The sequence below is a fragment of the Rhamphochromis sp. 'chilingali' genome, assembly GCF_963969265.1.
Source record: "Rhamphochromis sp. 'chilingali' genome assembly, chromosome: 22".
Classification (NCBI taxonomy): domain Eukaryota; kingdom Metazoa; phylum Chordata; class Actinopteri; order Cichliformes; family Cichlidae; genus Rhamphochromis; species Rhamphochromis sp. 'chilingali'.
The window spans coordinates 2465434-2486392 of record NC_137950.1 but is presented as its reverse complement, the minus strand read 5'-3'; the positions used below and the strand labels follow the sequence as shown (position 1 = coordinate 2486392).

At 43.1% G+C, this 20959-nt stretch overlaps 2 protein-coding genes across 2 annotated transcripts in view; both read right to left on the bottom strand.

The window, feature by feature from the left end:
• Positions 1-20959, bottom strand: part of ryr2a (ryanodine receptor 2a (cardiac)) — a 316621-nt gene that overhangs the window by 251372 nt on the left and 44290 nt on the right. The gene's annotated exons all lie outside the window — the stretch shown is intronic.
• LOC308390701 (uncharacterized protein) lies at positions 11776-20017 on the bottom strand (the record flags this gene model as incomplete). The annotated part of the gene is made up of 3 exons (XM_080872944.1): positions 19078-20017; positions 18581-18963; positions 11776-11937 (listed from the first exon to the last, which is right to left on the bottom strand). Exons 1-3 carry the CDS (start codon positions 19727-19729, stop codon positions 11776-11778), a joined length of 1197 nt encoding a protein of 398 aa, XP_080729070.1. The 5' UTR covers positions 19730-20017.

The window sequence follows — 20959 nt, the reverse complement described above, 5'->3', positions numbered from 1 at the left end:
CACTCTCAAAACACATACATATCACTAGATTTACTAAACCTGCGCAAATTTGCGTAACTTCCCTCAACTCAACACCTACTAGAATTACTGGCTTTTATATTTTCTGGTGCAAGTCCCGAGGTGTTAATCACCCCTGCTGAGATTTTCACAGGTCGTCAGCTCGTTTCTCCTCCAGCTTTGGTTGTGCAAACCACCCATTATCCTTGAGGCCTTGCACATTTGCATTTGCTCACTCAGAGTTGCTCAGATCCAAGCCAGGCCAAACCTCTGTGTTACAACTTTCAGAAATGCCTGCCGTACCTATACAAAATATCCCACACATTGACTGACCTGCAAATATGAAAGACACACATTCACAACTTCCTTGACTCTCAGCACAGCTCTTCCATTGTTCCATTGTCACTGTGTATGTGAGGAAGTGGCATTGCTTGACTACAGCACAGTGCTGTGCATAAAAGCAGACCGACCCAGGCGGGAGAATCATTTCTTGTTCGCATTTCTGAGAATGCACATCAGGATGGCCTCCGTATCACTGCCACGCAGGAAGAACCTCTCCGCGCAACAGGCTTTGGCCTTGCTTCAGGAAATGGACGAAGCAGATTCTGATGGAGGACAGGTTTCATTTGTCCAGCAGGCCACTGATACCTCCTCAGAAGAATCTGAAAAGGAGACGGAACAAGAACCCAACATGCCTCCACGGAAGAGGCCCCGTGGTACTGGGAAGCCCAACCAGAGCCACACGGCAAAATACGGCACTGTGTGGGTTGAGGAGGATTGCCCAGTGCAGCAGCAAATCGCTCGTGCTTCATTGCGCAAACTGGACCCACAGAGTCTGCTAAGGTTTGTCATTGCCATATTACATATGATATTTATATAAACCCATTTAGAGTGAGGTTCATGTAAATTTACCATTCTCTATTTGTTTATCTTCCAACAGCGTAAGATTACAAGTGTGCTCCAAAGCTTCCTTTGCCTGTTAGACGTGGGAATGATGCAGTCCATTAGAGAGTGTACGGTACATCAAGCCCGCAGAACAGAGCCGCACTGGAATTTGTCAGTTCATGAACTGATGGCATTCATTTCAATTCTGTTTGTAAGAGCAATCATGTTGGTGCCATTGTGGATTGCTGGTCAGAAAGATTTCTGGTGCCAGTAATCAAAGAGACAATGCCCCGAGATAGATTCATTTCAATTATGCAACACCTTCGATTTGATGACAAGGACACGCAGAACGGGTGAAAACAGATAGATTTGCGGCGATCTCCAACATCTGGACACGCTTCAACAAGAACTGTGCTAAGAGTTTCACTCCAGGAGAACACATGACCATAGATGAACAGCTGTTCCCTACCAAGGTTCGTTGTCCATTCACACAGTATATTGCAACCAAGCCAGACAAATTTGGGATCAAGTTCTGGATGGCCACGGACTTGGACACCAAATATGTCTGCAGTGCATCTCCTTACTTGGGAAAAGACCCCAGTCGTCAGAAGGGAGAGAGGCTGGCAGAGAACGTGGTCATGAAACTGATGGAGCCATTTTTGGATGATGGGAGAAATGTCACAACAGACAATTTCTTTACTTCACTGTCACAGTCGCACAAACTGCTGCAGTGCAAAACAACGTTACTGGGCACGGTGAATAAAGTCCGGCGTGAACTTCCTCAACTTGCAAAAGATACTGCAAAGCGAGAGGTATTCTCCACTTCAGTGCTTGGAAGTGGCGGTGTCTCCTTGACAATTTATGCACCTAAAAAAACCAAGACTGTGTGTTCTAAGTTCCATGCACCAAGACGTGACGATCGGTGACGGCAGAAAGAGGAAACACAACATGATAACAGACTATAACCACATGAAGGTACGTGAATCTGTGTACAATTTTACACCAGTGCTACAATGTTATCTGATGTGTGTTATACAGGCCTATAGAAAAAAATATATACTCATGACTCTCTCTCTCTGCTTTTACAGTGTGGTGTAGACGTGTTGGACCAAATGGCATGGATGTATTCCGTAAGAGCAGCAACACGCAGGTGGCCAGTAGTGGTTTTCTACAATATGCTGGACCTGGCGGCGGTGAATGCCTACATTTTGTACAAGGCATGTACAGGGTGGACAGGCAAAAGAAGATTGTTTCTGAGTCTTCTAGCTCAGCAACTTTGTTGCCGATTCATGCAGCACAAGGAAATATTAGCACAGAGGCAGGCTGCTGAAGCTGCTGCAGCTGCTGTGCCAGGGACTGTAAAGACAACGCAGCGCCAGGTGCAAGAGAGCTGCAACAGGAATCGCAGCAGGTTTACCTGTGCAACATGTTAGAAATTCACCTATGCCAAATGCAGGGATGATGGACACTGGGTCTGCAAACGCTGTAAAGTTTGAAACACTTTGAAATAAAACAGACTTGTGTACCCATATATTGTGAATGTGTGTCTTTTGTATGTAGGTTGTAACAGAGGTTTGGCCTGTCTTGGATCTGAGTAAACAAATGCCAGTGTTGCACAAACACACACACACACGCAGCAAATCTGCATTTATTTGTCCCACAAGTGGAAAATCTGCATTGTCACTGCAAAAAAGTGGACAGTGCAAGACAAAAGCAGCTAAATAAAAACTGTACAAAGAGCACAGTATAGAAAGTGCACTATACAAACAAAACATAAATATGGACACGTGTATTGAAAAATATTGGCGTGTGTATATTATGTAAGGTGTGGCTATATAAATATATGTACAACCATATGTGTTTATGGACAGGCATGCAATGTAGTGACAAGGACTGACAAGAACTAATATTGCATATGAGAAATATTGCACATAGAAACTACCATGGTGCATTGTACGCTGCAGGTAAGGAAGGAAAGTAGCCTTGCAGGTAAGGAAAGACCTGAATCTCTCATGGTTGGGGGTTGGGGGAGGGTGTGTTTGCACAACAAAAGCAGGAGAACAATGGAGCTGAAGACCTGTGAAAATCTCAGCGGGGTGCTAGGAGGTGTTAGGGTCGGGGGAATTTACGCAAATTTGCACAGGGCTAGTAAATCTAGTAGTAGGGACTTGCACCAGGGGAAAAAAGGCTCAGTAATTCTAGTGATATAGGGCCTTGGGGGTGGGCTGTGTATTCAAACCCACCTCTGGCGCTGGTGCCCTACCCTCAATTTTAAATGCATATAGACACTGAGGGTTTTCGGGAGGAGCCGTGCTGCTCTGTGGCAGGAAGCACCATGCCCTCCTGTGTTTTAAATGCACTTTAGAACAGCACATAGCAACACTACATATGAGCGGGCAGAGGGAGGTTTGGGGTCTTCACTCACCCCCGTTCTATTAACCATTGGGGTCTGGGATGCGGGGCCTCCCTGCTACTGCAGATAAGGAGGCGGTCTGCTTGCCTCCACCCCAGAGAGAAGGGTTACATCTCCTGGGTCTAGGTACGGTTTGCCCCTCTGGGGTCGGGGGTACCTGGACCTGGGATATAGAGTTTGTTTGGGGAGTGTGAATGTGTGTACAGTGTCTCTACGTCGGGTGAGTGCTGAGTATTTGTTTGTGTATATGGGGGTGGGAATGCATGTTTGTGTCTGCGTGCGCCTGTTCGTCTGTGTCTATATGTTAGGTTGGGTCTTAGACTCCACCTCTCTGGGAACATCTCAGGCTCTCCGAGGTATGGAGGCCTATCTCCCCTCACAACACTCCTGCCGGTGGCTGATACCCTCAGACGTTGGTGTGTTGGTGGTTCTTGGTGTCTGGGGCTGGGCACTCATGTATGTATCGACTAACTCCTGGTGGCCAATTGGCGGGGGGGGGAGGCTTGGTCCTCTCTGGCACAGCTGGCTGCGGAAGAGCCCGCAGGCACGTCACTGCAACCCCCTCTGGCCTCTGCTCCGAGGCTGCTGGGTGACCTCTCGTTTGGGGCTCTCCTCAGCTCTTCCCAGGAGGGTGGCAAGGTTGCCCCTTTGGTGGTCCTTCTTGGGTCCACGTACTCTGGATGTCTGGGGCCTGGATCTCCTCCATACCTGCTTCATACCCTGGGGGACGGGGCTATGGGTCCCCACACTCCCTTGCAGATCGTTACATGGAGAAACCTTTTGAATACAAGCATGCTGATCCACACAGGTGTGCACACAGGTGTTCACAGACACAAACTACACCTTTCTTGGCTGCTACCTCAAAGCACATTGTGCGCTGTCGATCTTGCGTGCTGCACAATAACATTTAATATTTAGTATCTACTAGGGCTGCCACGATTAGTCGACTAGTCACGATTACGTCGACTATCAAAATCGTCGACAACTGATTTAACAGTCGACACATTGGTTGAAGCTTTGCAAGATCCCAAAAGACGCAGGAATAAGGAGTAGGATTTAAGAGTGTAATAACGGACTGAAACAGAAGATGGCAGCACTGCATGTACAAGGATGCCAGCTGCCGTTAAACCCCGAAGAAGAAGAAGAAGAAGAAGTTGTGTCCGGTATCGTAGCTGTATCCAAATTCAGGAACCGCATCCTCCTGTGCCCACATTTGTAGGCCAATTACGTTACAGCGACACGACGAAGACTGTACAAATTCACAGACTCCGACAAATGCGGCCAACAAATGCGCCCTTCATTTCCCCAGATTTGAAGGATGGGTCAGGTGTATATTTCGTGGCCCAACCTATCCAAGAATTCATAGCGCGGCCCTGCTCAGTTTCCAACAATGGCGGCAGCTAGTAAGTTTTAATATTACTCTTATTATTCTTTCTGGGTCACAAAATAAACTTTTAACATATTTTCAGGCGAGAATGTAACTGTGTAAACTTCAAATATCTGCTCAGTTTATCAAGACACCGCATATTTTCAAAAGCACTCCGACGTTTTCGGAGACGTCTTGTTACCCACTAGCTCGATAGTTAGCCGGGGGCTAGGCTCACTAGAGCCGTGAGAACACCGGACTCCCGGCAAATCGTTTTCAAACCCACCACCGTCTTTCGCTACTCAGGTTAAACATATAGGTCACTTAGATGGGCTCAGGGGGTTGGGAAGCGTATCTGTAACCGGAAGGTCGCCGGTTCGATCCCCGGGCTCTCTGTCTTGGTCGTTGTGTCCTTGGGCAAGACACTTTACCCTAGCGCCTACTGGTGATGGCCAGAGGGGCCGATGGCGCGATATGGCAGCCTCGCTTCTGTCAGTCTGCCCCAGGGCAGCTGTGGCTACAACCGTAGCTGCCTCCACCAGTGTGTGAATGAATAGTGGCATTGTAAAGCGCTTTGGGTGCCTTGAAAAGCGCTATATAAATCCAATCCATTATTATTATTATTAGATAACTTAAAAATGTTATTGTTTGGCTTTTTTTTAGTATTTTATTTGTTCCTGAGTAAATCGGTTTGGCTGAGATTAAAGTTATAGTTTTTACACAGCTGAATAAACGTCAAGCAGACAGCTGATTATCAGAAGTGTGAGATGCTCAAGAATTTACTCCGGTGTCCTGTTATATTTTAGATATCAAGGAGTTTATTAAACTTCACCGAAACAATCTGTAAATTTCATTAAAATTTAATAAACTATCATCTTGTCTTTATTTTTAGTTAGCACATACCTTAAACACTTAAAGCTGTAAGCTAATGATAGTTATATAAGAGCAGATGCTGCTGGTGCAATAAGCTGTAGTTTTACGTCCAATGGATGCATGATCTGATTAGTCGACTAATCGCAAAAATAATCGGTGACTAGTCGACTATCAAAATAATCGTTTGTGGCAGCCCTAGTATCTACTGTTATCTACTGTTAGCTAGTTTATTGTGATGGTGTTGTATTTATTCTGTTGCTCTTTTTTGTTTGTTTTCTCTTCTGTTTTTTATCTCTATACAGGTGATCCAGGTGTTTTGTTTGGTTTTCGTTTTTTTCTTCCCCCCTTTCTCACCATCTCTTCTCCCCTCTGGTTTTCTTTCTCTCCCTCTCTTTCTTTCATTCTTTCTGCCTGCCCTATCCCCCAGTCATGTCTGTCCTATCTGTAACAACCGAAAATAAAATAAAATAAATACATAATTATAATAAAGGTCAATCAAATGGACCAATATGGCAAGGCCATAATGATCCACTTGGTAAAGTAACTCCACTTGGCATCTTTCTTGGCCTTCAGACAACAATTCTGATGGCTAAAGATCCAAATGGAACAGGCAAGAAAAAAAAGGTTATTTTAAAAGGTTATTAACATAGTTATTAATATGTCATTAAATAGAAACTGTTTCCTTCGTATTCCTGCTTATCCATCCTGCTTCCTGCTTATTCCACGGAAATTCCCACAGGTAATTGAGTGATAATAACTAAGAAATTACCACATTATTACATTCTTGCATTCTTGAATGGTAATAACATAGAAATTAACAAATTATTTTGTTTCTGCTTTGTTACTCTACTATTGCCATTTCAATACTGTAAAAAATAAGCATTCCTGAATAGAAAAATTAGTTTTAGTGTTTGAGTACCGTGCTTGATTAAATTCTGAGCTCAAATTTAGGAGTAAAATGTAAATTCAGCTTGTCATTTGCTTAATAAATAAAAATATAATTTTTAGTTTATGACATATTAACAGACTTTTAAATATTCTGTGTTTTCTTGTTTTCATGACAGGTGTTCTAATAAATTTGTTAAGCACTGTATGAATATATAAATTAGAAAGTTCGGTTTTAACACTCTCACATGGTTACGAAAAACAATTGCTGAAGCTTTTTGTTATCTGTGGGAATAATGTTGAAATGATAACGATTTTTAAACAGCCAATTTTTATTGTTTCAGTTAAGACTTTGGACCTGATATTTTCCTTGTTTGTTCTGTAATTTTACTTTTTTGAACACAGTGACTGTTTTGTTTCATTGGTTTTGTATTCCTAGATAAATCCAGATACACTGTCACAGAATAAACAGAAATCTGATCGTGTTCTGTTTGGATTATACGGACACAGTTTTTTGCTGCAAATTAAATCTAATCAGCAGATTGTCTGTCACGTCCCACACTGGAAGTGACTTGCTTGTCTCACATTGCTTTTAAGCTGATGCCTGGTTGTTTTGAACATTCCAGAATTTGGCTGACAAGGTAAGTCTCGAATGCTTATCTGAGTACCTTTTACTGCTTTTTGGTTTTAACGACACTGATGGCAAAGTTGTAAGGAAATTCAATTTTTCAGCTTTCTTTATGCAGCGCCAAATCACAACAACAGTCGCCTCAAGACCTCAGCCTTCTCGTATGTTGTAATTTTAACCCAAGTCATCAGGTAGCTTCCAACTCTGTGTGTACAGAAGACACATTAAACAGTCTAATTTTTGCCACATACAGCACTTGAGCACCTGTCCACGCACTAACACGTATCATGTAAAAAATTATATGATCACTGTCTTCCTTGCTTCCACTTATTGCAAAAACACAAAAACACACTGCGAATACACATATATCAGCTTAAAGCTCGTTTTGACATGAAATCCTTTTCTAGATCTGAGTCAGCCCTCTTCTTCCCCTGCTCTCTCTGACTCCCACACACTCACTCTTCTCTCCTTCTCTCACCAGAGGACAGCCTAGTTCGCCCACTCACTGCGGTGCTCCCATGCCATGCAAGAATGAACAGTGTGTGTTTGTGTGTGTGTTCATGTGTCTGTGTGTTTGTGTGTGTTTGAGGTTTTTGTGTATCTTTGTCCAAATGAGATATAATCGAGATCAATGATATCAACTTTAGCTTCCTTTTATTTAAATCAGTAAAGATGATGTCAGTAATCACTTGCTGCAGTAGGTGTCATTATATCAGGACAGATCTTTTCACACTCTGCTGTGTGTTATTCTGATGTTTATTACATTTGTTGTTAGGGAATATATTCTAAAACACTTCTTCAGTAAAGACTCAGAGAAGAGAAACACACAGAACTTCTTGCTAGCAAGGGCAGCCTCCAGACTGAGAGACTCGCGCTGAGAAACTGCCCCGGTCTTTATTTATACTTCAGTGGGTGTATGTGTGTGTGTGTGTTCTGCTGATCAAAGGGTCATATAACATAAAAGCACAAAAGGAAACATCCTTGGTCAGGACCTCCTAGGATGAGACATTCTTTCAATATGCCACCAACTATATACTTCTACACACAAGTGATTACATGCAGTATTCTACCATATGCAAACTTATATCATTAAAAGATTATACTGACTACCTCTGTCAGTGCGCCCCAGGGCAGCTGTGGCTACAATGTAGCTTGCCATCACCAGTGTGTGAATGGGTGAATGACTGAATGTAGTGTAAAACGCTTTGGGGTCCTTAAGGACTAGAAAAGCGCTATACAAATGCAGGCTATTTACTAAGTACAATTTTCCATTGACATTTGTTATTGACCTTTAATCCGTATTCAGGGATTAGGGATCTAATTAAAAACTATAAATTGAGTGAATGTAAAATGATATCTCCATTAGGGACAGGAACTGATGAGAATTTGAGAGATTCCAATTCCATCATTGATATCACTTGTCGATTTGCTTCCTTATCCATTCTCTTACTGATTCTCGTTGGCTACCGTTTGAGAGTCACCACCATTGCTAAGCAGCACCTTGAATCACCTTGTTGTTGAATTGTGCTATACAAATACACTTGCCTTGCCTTGCAATGGAGGACATTACATTTGTGCAAACTAACTGCATGCTGTATGGTCAAATGTTTGTGCATGTCGGAGGTATTTCCCCTCTTTGTTTAGATGGACCGGTTCTTATATAGCGCTTTTCTACCTTATCTGAGCGCTCAAAGTGTGTCAGGGTCATTCAGTAATTATTACACATATTATACAGAACACTGTTCTTGAAAGTAATGCAGTACTTTACTTAATTACTATTCGTTACATTACTTTCATGTCACTGAGTAAAATGACCTGAAAAACGCTTTGTCTCATAATTAACATTTAACAATATAAAGCTATAGGATACAGTCCTATATGCCAACACAAATCCCTGTGCTAATGAGGACACACATATGATCTTTCTCTTGTATTACACAAAGCTTCTCTTAGTAGAACATAAAGATGAGGCAAAAAGTAATGATGGTTCCAGAATGGTTCTACTTTAGAAACACAAACAAGGAGAAACGGGGTTGCAGCCGCACCGCTCATCAGTTTGTTACCTGTTGAAGTTCTGGGACTGGCTGCTGGGCTGTAGTTAGCATTCACTCAGTGTTTAGCACCATAATGCAGTTATTTCTGTCCTGGACTCCGTCTGTGCTCTTAATATATAAAATAAAAGTAATGTCCATATCCACACTGTAGACTACACCACTGTTTTCCTCCTCTGACACACGAACTGAAATCAGCTTATTGTAAAAAACGAATAAGCAGCATCTGTCACGGCTGGGGCAGCAGTCGTGTGGTGTGGTGAGAAAAAGGATCCAAAGTGCAGGTACTGGCTGGGGTGCGAGTGAGCTTTATTTACACGAGTGACAAAGTGGCAGAAACTATGGAGCCCCGCAGGGGACATGGGAGAAAAAAGAATTAAGACGGACTTTTGCGAGATCTCGCAAAACTATCTCGGGATCTCGCAAAAGTTTGGCGAGATCTCGCAAAACAAACTCGGGATCTTGCCAAACGTTTGCGAGATCTCGCAAAAGTTTTAGCCGCATTCTTCCCGTTAGCTCGAAGCTAACGGGAGGTCGAGACCTACTACAGCCGGGAGGAACACCGCTTTCCCGGCACATCGTGCCTCGACCTCCCGGTCGGCTTCGAGCCGGCGTCCGAAGAATGCGGCTAAAAGTTTTGTGAGATCTCGCAAAAGTTTTGCGAGATCCCGAGTTTGTTTTGCGAGATCCCGAGTTAGTTTTGCGAGATCTCGCAAATCTTTTGCGAGATCCGTCTTAATTTTTTTTTCTCCCATGTCCCCTGCGGGGCTCCGTAAGAAACAGGAAGAGCAGAGCGGGGAGTTAACAAAACCTATACTGGAGAAAACTAAAGAACTAACCTGAAACCATACACACAAGGGATGAGGAGCAAAAATGCACAGCGAATGTTGGGCAGAGAGATGCAGAATTTACACCGGGTTACACAGACGACGCGACGAGGAACACAGGCAGACACACACTATAAATACACACAAGGTAATGAGGGAGTGACACACCAGAGGGGAACACAGCTGAACCTAATTAGATACAAACCTTCAAAGTAAAACAGGAAACTCACAGACTGTTTTACAAGACAAAACTTGCGGACACAAACAGAGCACAGGAGGAAGACACAGGTAGAGAAAATAAAACACAAGAACCAAACCCAAAGAACAAATACAAAATCAGAATAAACTAGAAAATGACAACAATAGACGGGGTCATCATGACAGGATCAATGGGCAGGCACACAAAAATCCCATGAAACTGGACTACTGGGATTTCCATCCCTAATCTGAATAATCTCAAGAGAACAGGCAAAGTTTTATTGTTATTTTGTGACACTGTAATTGTATTTATCTACCAGTACAAAACCAATGATGTCATTATTCGGGTCTTTGATCAGTGTTGAGTTTTTGTTGGGGACTCATGATTTATTCCTTTTAAGTTAAGACGTGATTTGTCTTCAAGTTCTGTTTTCCCTTTAGTTATATTGTTTCCTAGTGCCTCAGAGTTTTGATGTCTGTATGTTTTATGTATACTGTACTCTGTGTTTTTTCCTCTGTGTCTCCTGTGGGAAGTCAGGCTTGCCTCCATGTTTGTTTATCTCCCATGTCTGCTTCTGTGGTTGCTATTTAGTTCTGTCAAGTTCCTCCCTAAATACCCAGTGTGTGTATATATTGTCTGAGTCTCACTGTTCTTTTTCATGTAACAAAACGTAAAAAAAGTTTTGCTTTTAGTAGTCCAGTGTGTCTTACATGTCTGGCATTAGGGTCCTCTTTCTGTCTGCCACACAACAGTTATATGACAGAAGGATGGGACCAAACATACTCCACTGACTCATGCTTTCTTGAGGAACTTGAGGAGATCATTGCTTAGCTGACTGAGCGGGTAATAAATACGTAGATCAATGCAGAAAACAATTACTTTCTGAAGGACTACGTTTTTTCCAAGGCCCAGTTCCTGACATTTCCTGCTTTTTCTGTTTGACATAGGCAGCCAATATTCTGAGGAAGTCCAGTGTGCCATGGTTAATAGTGTTTGTTGCTGACATGCTCCTCCCAGAAGCTGTTAATGTTTCCCTGCTTGCTTTTCCAAATTGGTTTATTTAAAGACTAATAACTGAAAAACCATGAGGGCTTTTAAGCCTGTCCTGTTAAAAACTGTGCAAACATGGAGTGTTTGATCCCTTGAGATTCTTGTTTCACCCTTCCCTGTTCCCAGGGTGGGGGTGGCCAGGACCCAGCCTGTCCCTACACTTATCCCTGTTTTCTGGGTGAGGGCCGTCAGGACTCTGAACCAATCTCTGTTTCCAGAGTGAGGACAGCTAGCACCGAGCCTGTCCCTGCACCCATTCCTGTTCCAAGGGTGATGGGCCGGCTGGTCTACCTGCACAGCCCTGGTCGCCTGAGGAGACAGCTGAATGTCTTGTGCAACTTGGGTTGTTTGAGGAGACAGGCGAGGAGTACGAGGTAGCTTAAGTGTGTCCTGCACAGTCATGGAAGGAGACAGCTGAGCACCCAGCTAATGTCCCAACAATGCAGAGGGTCCCTGCCCAGAGTTGCTGCAACATCTCTCTGAGGGTATTGTATGCTCCACTGGAAAGGCTCAGCTTTAGTGTCCCAAGTGTCCTGAGAGGGTGCTGCCTGAGGCCCAGTTTTCAGACATTTTCTTGCAGCCTGAGTTTCCTGAGTGTCACTCAGGCCACATGAGCCAGTAGTTCTTTGGCTGACACTCCTGCACTGCCTGTACCAGAGCCCATGAGTCCTGAGACAATGAGTCCTGAGCCAGTGAGCCCCACTCCACCAGATTCTGAGCATCCTAAGCCTTTGGTCTGTGCACCTTCCACTTCTCTGGGGCCCTAGAATCCAGAGCCAAACATTTCACATGTACAAACCCAATATCTGATTTAAAAACACAAGGACTTCGATGCAAGCTATACATTTCAAGTTGATCAAATACCACTGAGCATCATTCCCTTTAAATCTAAGCTCTCTTCTTCCTCTCCTGTCCTTCTTTCTTATCTTTCTCCATCTCTGAGTGAAGTTAGCTCTCTTTCTGTACTCTCCCTGTCAGTTACAGCAGCTGGACCTTTAGCTGCAACACACTGTGAGGCTAACTGCACAAGCAGACTGTGTGTTTGTTGAGCTGATAGAAACGCTGCATTTGAAATTACCTGCCAAGTGGCGGCACTTGTGGGTAGTTGATTTAAAGGTTCTTTTATAAATCAACAAAGATAACATGGACCAAAGGGTTCTTCTGTTGTTTCATTATTTACAAGGTCTTTCTAGCACTAGGAGCACAGAAAAGCTCCGTGTGGCTGTAAAAGGGAATGCCTCCCTCAGGGGAGGTTTCTGATGAACTGCTTGCTGCAGTGTGTTTCTCTGGCTGCAGCTTACTGATGCTGCTGAGGGCAGTGTTGAGGGCTACTCCCTGGCTACTATTCCACATATGCAAAATATATTTTTATAGGTGAAACTGAAATAAGCACATGGGAGCTCTGAATCTAACATGCGCTCAGAATGAAGAAGACTGTAGTTTACAAATGCTGGCTCTGGAATTCATCAGTCACTCTGAATCTTGTTTCTGCTTCATTTGATATGTGAGCTGACTGAAAACCAAATCATACTACATCACACTCTCTCTCACACACAAGCCATATAAGGTTCATAGGAAACCGCCTAATAACACTTCTAGCTAATGTCTGACACATACAATCCCTCCTGCCCACACACGTGCACACAGAAGAAACTAGAAGATAACTTAGACATGTTCTATGGCTATCATTAACTTGAATCATGCCTTAGTGACATTATAATAGCTGAGACACACAAAGTGTTCCCCACATGAAAAGATCTGGTATCTGTCAGCTGCAGTTTGCATTCCAGCCTTTTATGGAGTGAGAGAGAAAGAGAGACCTGCAGAATCAATGGACAAGGCACAAACACTGAGGGACTGGGTTGCAAGCAACATCTGTGCCTTTATATTTCAAGAAGAATGTAGAATTGCCTTAAGCTGTGCTTTTCTATTGGCCACTTGTGAAAACATAAGAAAAAAGGTTTCTACAGCCCTTAAATCCAAAAGTGAGCGACTTGAACAGCCTAACTAATCACGCTTGGTTGCACTTCTTTCACTGCCGCATTTTGAATTCATATTAAGTAACTGGACAGCACAGCGATGGAGTGGTTAGTGCTGCCCCCCTAACAAACACAACTCAGAGTTTGATCCTACCAGTCACTGAAGTCTCTGTAATCGCGTTTTAATATCAAATGAACTCTGTAGTTGTCTCTCTGTCTGTGGTGCCCTGTGACAGAGGTGCACCCTCTAAAAAAGGGATTTAAACAACTATTTTACACAGTTTTACTACTAATTCAGCAAGGGTTTTTTTTCTTGGGGGGGGGCAAAATAAGTTGCTGGCAACATTGAGTGTCATCCAGCAGAACACGCAAATCAACTGCTCCAGTGATGTGACCGGAGTGTTGCTCATTCAAAGTGTCATCAGTTTGTGGAGATAATCTATCTTTTGAAAATATTAAAGGCATCATAAATGTATATTTATGATCTCTCTTTGCAAAAAACGTCATTAAACATTTGCACCATTTCATTTATTACAGACAGGCTGTACAGAGAGCACGTTGCCTCCATTCCTTGTACGTACACCTCTGACTTTCAGTACAACTCTGAATCATGCTGCTGAAATATTCTGACAACTCCACAATGGTTGGATATATTAGTGATGGGCAGAAGGAGTCGAGCTCAGCACTGCTTCTAAACGCGAATACAGCCGGAGACACGGTGACATCAGGAGGTCAGGTGCTGTGCTTTTTACAGATGAGTGCAGGTTTGTGCTAGATGTGAAAGGGTCCGGAGAAGCCGTGGAGAACATTGTTTGTCCAATACTTACAATCCCCACGTGGCAAGAGTGTGCAGGCAGTTCCTGACGAATGAAGGAAATGATACCACTGACTGGCCCCCACTCTTGCACTTACACTGACCAAAATCCAATAGAACACCTTTGTGACATCAGGTTTCATTTCCACCCAATGGCATCACATTGCACCTGTCTAGGAGCCTAGTGATTCCCTGGTCCAAACCTGGGAGGCGATCCCCCAGGACCAAATCAGTCATATTATTGCATGCCCTGATGTTGTCAAGCATGTACACAAGCACATGGGGGCCATGAAAACTACTGAGTATTATTCTGAGCTACTGCAGTGACATTTTAGCAAAATGGACTAGCCTGCTGCATCATTTTTCACATTACCCACTTTAGATATCCAGTTTGATTTTGTTCCCATTTTTAAAGTCTCCCTTTAAATTTTTTGTGTGCGAATGAGAGAGAAGCAAGTGGAAAAGTGAAGGAATAGACAGAGAGGGTGGCACTGATAAAAAGACAGGAGGCTGGGATAAAGGAGTTTATCACAGGGACAGTTCAGTTTGAGAGGTGTGGAGATAGATAGACAAGGCTGAGGTGGTTTGGTCATGTGCAGAAGGAAAGGTGGATATAATAGGCAAAGGATATTGAATATGAAGCTGCCAGAGAGAAGGAAAAAAGAGGCCGCAGAGAAGATTCATGGGCGTAGTGAAGGAGGACATGGAGAAGCCTCGTGTGACAGAGGAACACTTTGACATAGATAAAGTGCTTGTATGCCTGTGTGAGTGAATGAGGCGTGTTATATAAAGCACTCTGAGTAGAAAAGTGCTCTACAATAGGCAAGGCAAGGCAAGTTTATTTGTATAGCACAATTCAACAACAAGGTGATTCAAAGTGCTTTACAGAGACATTAGAAACAAGAACAAATAAAAAGCATGATTTAAAATTGATTAAAACAAGCAAATAACCTAACTAACTAATTAACAAACAAACAAACAAACAAACAACAGTATATAAAATCAAAACAGATAAAATCAGAACAGTAGATAAAATCAGTAGTTAAATGTAAGTTTTGAAATTTAAGCTTAAAGTGTGGATTTGGTGCTTTATTCAAATGCAGCTGAGAACAGGTGAGTCTTCAACCTGGATTTAAATAAACTGAGTGTTTCAGCTGATCTGAGGCTTTCTGGGAGTTTGTTCCAGATATAAGGAGCATAAAAGCTGAATGCAGCTTCTCCGTGTCTGGTTCTGACTCTGGGAACTGATAAAAGACCGGATCCAGATGACCTGAGGGATCTGGATGGTTCATACTGGGTCAGGAGGTCATTGATGTATTTTGGTCCTAAACCATTCAGAGCTTTATAGGCCAGCATCAGAACTTTAAAGTCTATCCTCTGACGGACAGGCAGCCAGTGTAAGAACCTCAGAGCTGGACTGATGTGGTCCACTTTTTTGGTCTTAGTGAGGACTCGAGCAGCAGAGTTCTGAATGAGCTGTAGTTGTCTGACTGATTTTTTAGGTAGACCTGTAAAGATGCTGTTACAGTAATCAAGCCTACTAAAGATGAATGCATGGACTAGTTTTTCCAGGTCCTGTTGAGACATCAGATCTTTTATCCTTGATATATTCTTGAGGTGATAGTAAGCTGACTTTGTTATTGTCTTAATGTGTTTTTCTAAGTTTAGGTCTGCATCCATCACTACACCCAAATTTCTCGCCTGGTTTGTGGTTTTTAGATGTATAGATTGAAGTTCTCTGGTGACCTGTAATCGTTTTTCTTTGGCGCCAAAGACTATTACCTCAGTTTTGTTTTTGTTTAGCTGGAGAAAATTGTGGCACAACCAGTCATTGATTTCCTCAATGCATTTACCAAGAGCCTGTACAGGGCCTCGGTCTCCTGGTGACATTGTGATATATATTTGTGTGTCATCTGCATAGCTGTGATAGTTTATTTTGTTGTTGTTTATAATCTGTGCCAGTGGGAGCATGTAGATGTTAACCAGAAGGGGTCCCAAGATGGAACCTTGGGGAACTCCACATGTGATACTTGTCTGCTCAGATGTGAAGTTACCTATTGATACAAAGTATTTCCTGTTTTCTACGTATGTTTTGAACCAGTTTAGTACAGTTCCTGAAAGACCTGTCCAGTTCTCCAGTCGTTTGAGTAATATGTTGTGGTCAACTGTATCAAATGCTGCACTGAGATCCAGTAAAACTAGGACTGACATTTTCCACTGTCTGTATTCAGACATATGTCATTAAACACTTTGGTCAGAGCGGTTTCAGTGCTGTGGTTCTGTCTAAAACCTGACTGGAAGGCATCGTAGCAATTATTCTGTTTTAAGAAGTAACTGAGCTGTTGAGAAACTGCTTTTTCAATGATCTTACTTAAAAACGGGAGATTTGAGATCGGCCTGTAGTTGTTCATTTGTGTCTTGTCAAGATTGTCCTTTTTCAGTATAGGTTTGATTACAGCAGTTTTTAGTGATTCTGGAAACACACCTGATAATAAAGAAAAGTTGACGATCTGTAACAGGTCTGACTCTAAAGTCTTTGAGACCTTTTTGAAAAAACTTGTTGGCAGGACATCTAAACAGCAGGAGGAGGAGTTCAGTTGACCTAAGATGTCCTCCAGGTCTTTGCTGTTAATAGGGTGAAACTGTTTCATGGTGTTTAAACAGTTTTTTGGTGGACACAGTACATATCCTGGATCTGCTGTTGATGTACCAATTGCTTGTCTAATTTTTTGGATTTTTTCAGTGAAGAATTTGGCAAAGTCATTGCAGGCCATGGTCGAATGAAGTTCAGCTGCCACTGACACAGGAGGGTTTGTTAGCCTGTCAACTGTAGAAAATAAGACCCGAGCATTATGGCTGTTTTTAGTGATGATGTCAGAGAAGTAGGACCTCCTTGCACTCCTCAGTTGTAAATTATAATTGTGAAGTTTCTCTTTATAGATGTCATAATGAACCTGGAGGTTTGTTTTTCTCCATCTGCGCTCAGCTTTCCTACACTCTCTTTTTTCTTTTTTCACCAGTGTGGAGTTTCTCCATGGAGACTTTTTCCTTCCAGAGATAACCTTCACCTTAATGGGAGCAATAGTGTCCATTACATTTAACATGTTAGCATTGAAGCTATTGACGAGCTCATTGACTGACCCTCTGGGCAGGTCAGGTGTTAATGGGAAGACCTGGTTAAAAATTGCACTACTGTGTTCAGTTATACACCGTTTTGTGATCACTGTTGTTGATATATTTGTGTGGGCTGAGATTTTACTTTCAAAGAAAACACAGTAATGATCAGACAGGCCCACATCAGACACAGTAACCTTTGAAATGCTCAGGCCTTTGGAGATCAGTAGGTCAAGAGTGTGTCCTCTATTATGTGTGGCCTCTGTTACATGCTGAGTCAGCCCAAAGTTGCCCAGAGTGTTACTCAGGTCTTTAGTCCCTTTGTCCTGAGGGTTGTCCACATGAATGTTAAAATCCCCAGCAATAATTACACAGTCAAAATCAACACAGATCACAGACAGCAGTTCACTGAGGTCATTAAAAAAGTCTGTGCAGTATTTGGGAGGTCTGTAAACATTAAGAAACACAACTTTGGATGGGGCCTTCAGCTGTAAAGCCACATATTCAAAAGACTGAAAACTTCCAGGAGATAGCTGCTTACATTGAAATGATTCATTAAATAAGACAGCAACCCCTCCTCCTCTCCTGCTCGCCCTGACCTCACTGATAAAACTGTAGTTAGGAGGGGTCGTCTCGATGAGAACAGCTCCACTGTTACTTTGGTCCAACCAAGTTTCAGTTAAAAACATAAAATCAAGGCTGTGCTCAGTGATTAAATCATTAATTAAAAATGTTTTCCCAGCTAGAGATCTAATGTTTAATAAAGCCAACTTAAGTGTTTTAGAGGTATTACTTGTCCCCTCGTGTTTGGGAGCAGTCTGTGGCACACAAGGTATGTTTACTATATTTAAAGATCTTTTAGAGTGCAGCTCTCTGTGTTTTGACCAGGCCACATGTCTCCTGTCACCTAAAAGTACAGAAATTTTAAAACCTTCTAGTAAACAGGGTCCCAGCTTCTCCTGGGAAAAGTCACCACTGCCATAATCCTCACAGCCCGGACCCTTCACACATCACGCATCAGACTGCGGAGACAGGGCATGAAGAGGAACTAAGGGGGGCGAGGCTGGGCAATGTGACTTCGATTGCTCTGTTGAGGGTGGGGCTCGATGGCGAACCTTTGGCCGCTCTGGTGGGGAGTTTATGGGGGACAAAAAGGGATTGGGACGGGGGGTAGATCTGAGCCCAGCATTGACCCGCTCCATCATCTCCTCAGTGAATTTCAGGTGTGGGGAGGAGGGAGAAAGGGAGGGGGAGGAGGGTGATGGCCTGTCAGGGGTTTGGGGGACTGGGGAAGGTCGTGGTCCCTTGTCCTGGTCGTTGGTGTTGTTGAGAGAGTTGGAGGCAAATAGGGACCCCTCTTCTTGCCTTAGATGTCTCTCCTTTCTGAGGCTCTTCCTCAGATGCCATGGATGTCTCTCCTTTCTGAGGCTCTTCCCGGGTGGGGGCAAATGGAGCTCCTCCTCAAGGTTTCTGCTGGGCTTTGTCTGTTCTTGGAGTACTGTTTGTTCCTCCTTATGAGATAACTCCTTGTTTGTCTCAGCCTTGGCACCAAGCACGGATGGATGACGTATGGAATAAAACAAGTTGGAGGTGAACAGTTTCACCCCTGACTTGTTAAAATTAAATCCATTTGCTTTGAACAGATGCCTGCGTTCCCAAAAAATATTAAAGTTGTCGATAAAATGCACTGAGTGGTCAGCACATGCTGATATAAGCCATTTATTCAGTGTAAACAACCTGCTGAATCTCTCGTCTCCTCCTCTGACCGGCGGTACAGGTCCACTGATGAATACAGCTGCATTCAGAGAGTTTACAGTATTTAATAATCCAGTAAAGTCCCGTTTCAGAACCTCCGACTGTTGTTTGGACACATCGTTTGACCCTGTATGCAGAACAATGTTTGTCACAGTTGGATATTCATCTGCAATTTGAAGAATTCTCTCCTTCAGGTTGTTGACCATATCCTTAGGAAAGCAGAGGACTTTAGTGTTCTTACCGCACATCCTTTGTACATCCTTTACGGCAGAGTCACCCACAATCAGAGTTTCAGGCCTAGCCTTTAGCTTTCCCTGTGGCCTTTCACTTTTCAACAGATTTTCAGACCTTATTTCGCTGCTTTTAGATGGATGGTTGTCCGATATAGATCCAGGGTCCTTTGATAGTGGAGCAAATCTGTTCTGCAGTTTCACATTCAGTTGTTTTGGAGGTTTGTTGTTAACCTTCCTATTCACGGTTGTCCAGTCCTGTTTCCTCCCGTATACAGGGGTAGAAGAGCTTCTCTGTCTCGTAGGAAGTGAAGGCCAGTCGGTTTCAGAGATTTCAGCTCGCTGTGCCCTGCCTGTGATACGTCCTCCCCCTTCCAGGAGACATGATTTATGTCTTGGTTTTGCACCAAGACAGTCTAAGGGGGGATTATCACTTGAGGATTTATAATAATGCACAGAGTCTACTTTCTTGGTCATGTTATCTGTGCTCCTTAGCTGTGTACTAGCTTGCTCATCGCCATTGTTTTGAATCAAAGGCAAGGTTGTTTCATTTCCACACAGTCCATTTACCTCCACGTTTACTTCTAAGCGATGAATTTTTGTCTCCAGTACTGCAATCTTCTGCAGGAGGCTGTGGTAGTCATCTGTGGAGAGGGAAGGCATCTTGTTGCTAGTTAGCCTAGCGGTTAGCACCTTTCCAGGCTATTGAGGCTGCTCGGTGCCCAGACGCTGTAATCAGGCTTCAGCTGTGTCTAGGCCACAGACACACGGAGCGCTGAGGACAAGGTAACCATAAAATGTTGCTGTTTCTGTTAAGAACACTCTAGTCCTAATGATCTACAAGTGTCCAGAAGTTATCGCAGGTAAGCTCACACGGAAAAAAGGGAAAAAATCAGCATAAAAATCAATAAAAATCAATATAAGAAGCAAAGCATTCAAGAGCAAAGAGATGAAGCGTCACACTCAATAAGCAGTTTATTTCTATTCACACTCTTGTGAACACATCAGGAGCAACTCTGGGTTCAGTATCTTGTACAAGGATATTTTTGCATGCAGACTGGAGCAGCCAGGAATCAAAACACCAACCTTCCAGTCAGTTCCCTGCTCTATCTCCTGAGCCACAGCCAGCCCTGAAACTCTATTCAGTATGCACACTGAATAGAGTTTCAGGGGTGGCTGATTATTTCAGAAATGTGCACACACACAAACACACATCAGTGCTTGGTCAGTAAATATCACACAGCCTCTCAAAAGCTGAACTGCTACGCTGCCTGACACAAGAGCTTATTTAGCATAAACAGAAAAGCTAAATTTCACTGGAATAGAGAGAGAGATGTTTTTAGTCCAAAGGTACATAAAGCTTGGTGAGGAAAAGACTGTAATCCCTCTATGACATAAGACAGAGAATCTGAGAGAAGTATAGATATGGAATGAAGGAACAAACATCCATAAGAACAGCCATTGACTTCACCATTCATCCATCCACTCTGCTTATTCAGTTCCCAGGGGGAGCTCGGGCTTAGCCCAGCTTCCATAGGGTGAGAGGCAGACCACACCCTGGACAGATCGCCAGTCTGTCGCAGGGCAAAGTTCATAGATCATTTTTAATTCAAAAGTTTCTATAATCAGCATATATGTCACATACATCCCAGCTGAAAAGAATAATAATAATAATAATGCAATAAAAGAGTTAGTGGAAAGGAGTTAATGAGATAACAAATGTCAGATAATGGATATGGATAGGTTGTCATCACAATGCTTGAAAAAGACTCCATGAAACCTGGATGTGGAAAAGAACCTTGTGTAGGGATGTGTTAGACTGAATATGTGAGCAGTCTGTTGGTCTGTCATTTCTAATCTAAAATATGGGCCACAGAAAGGCTGAGACGATTT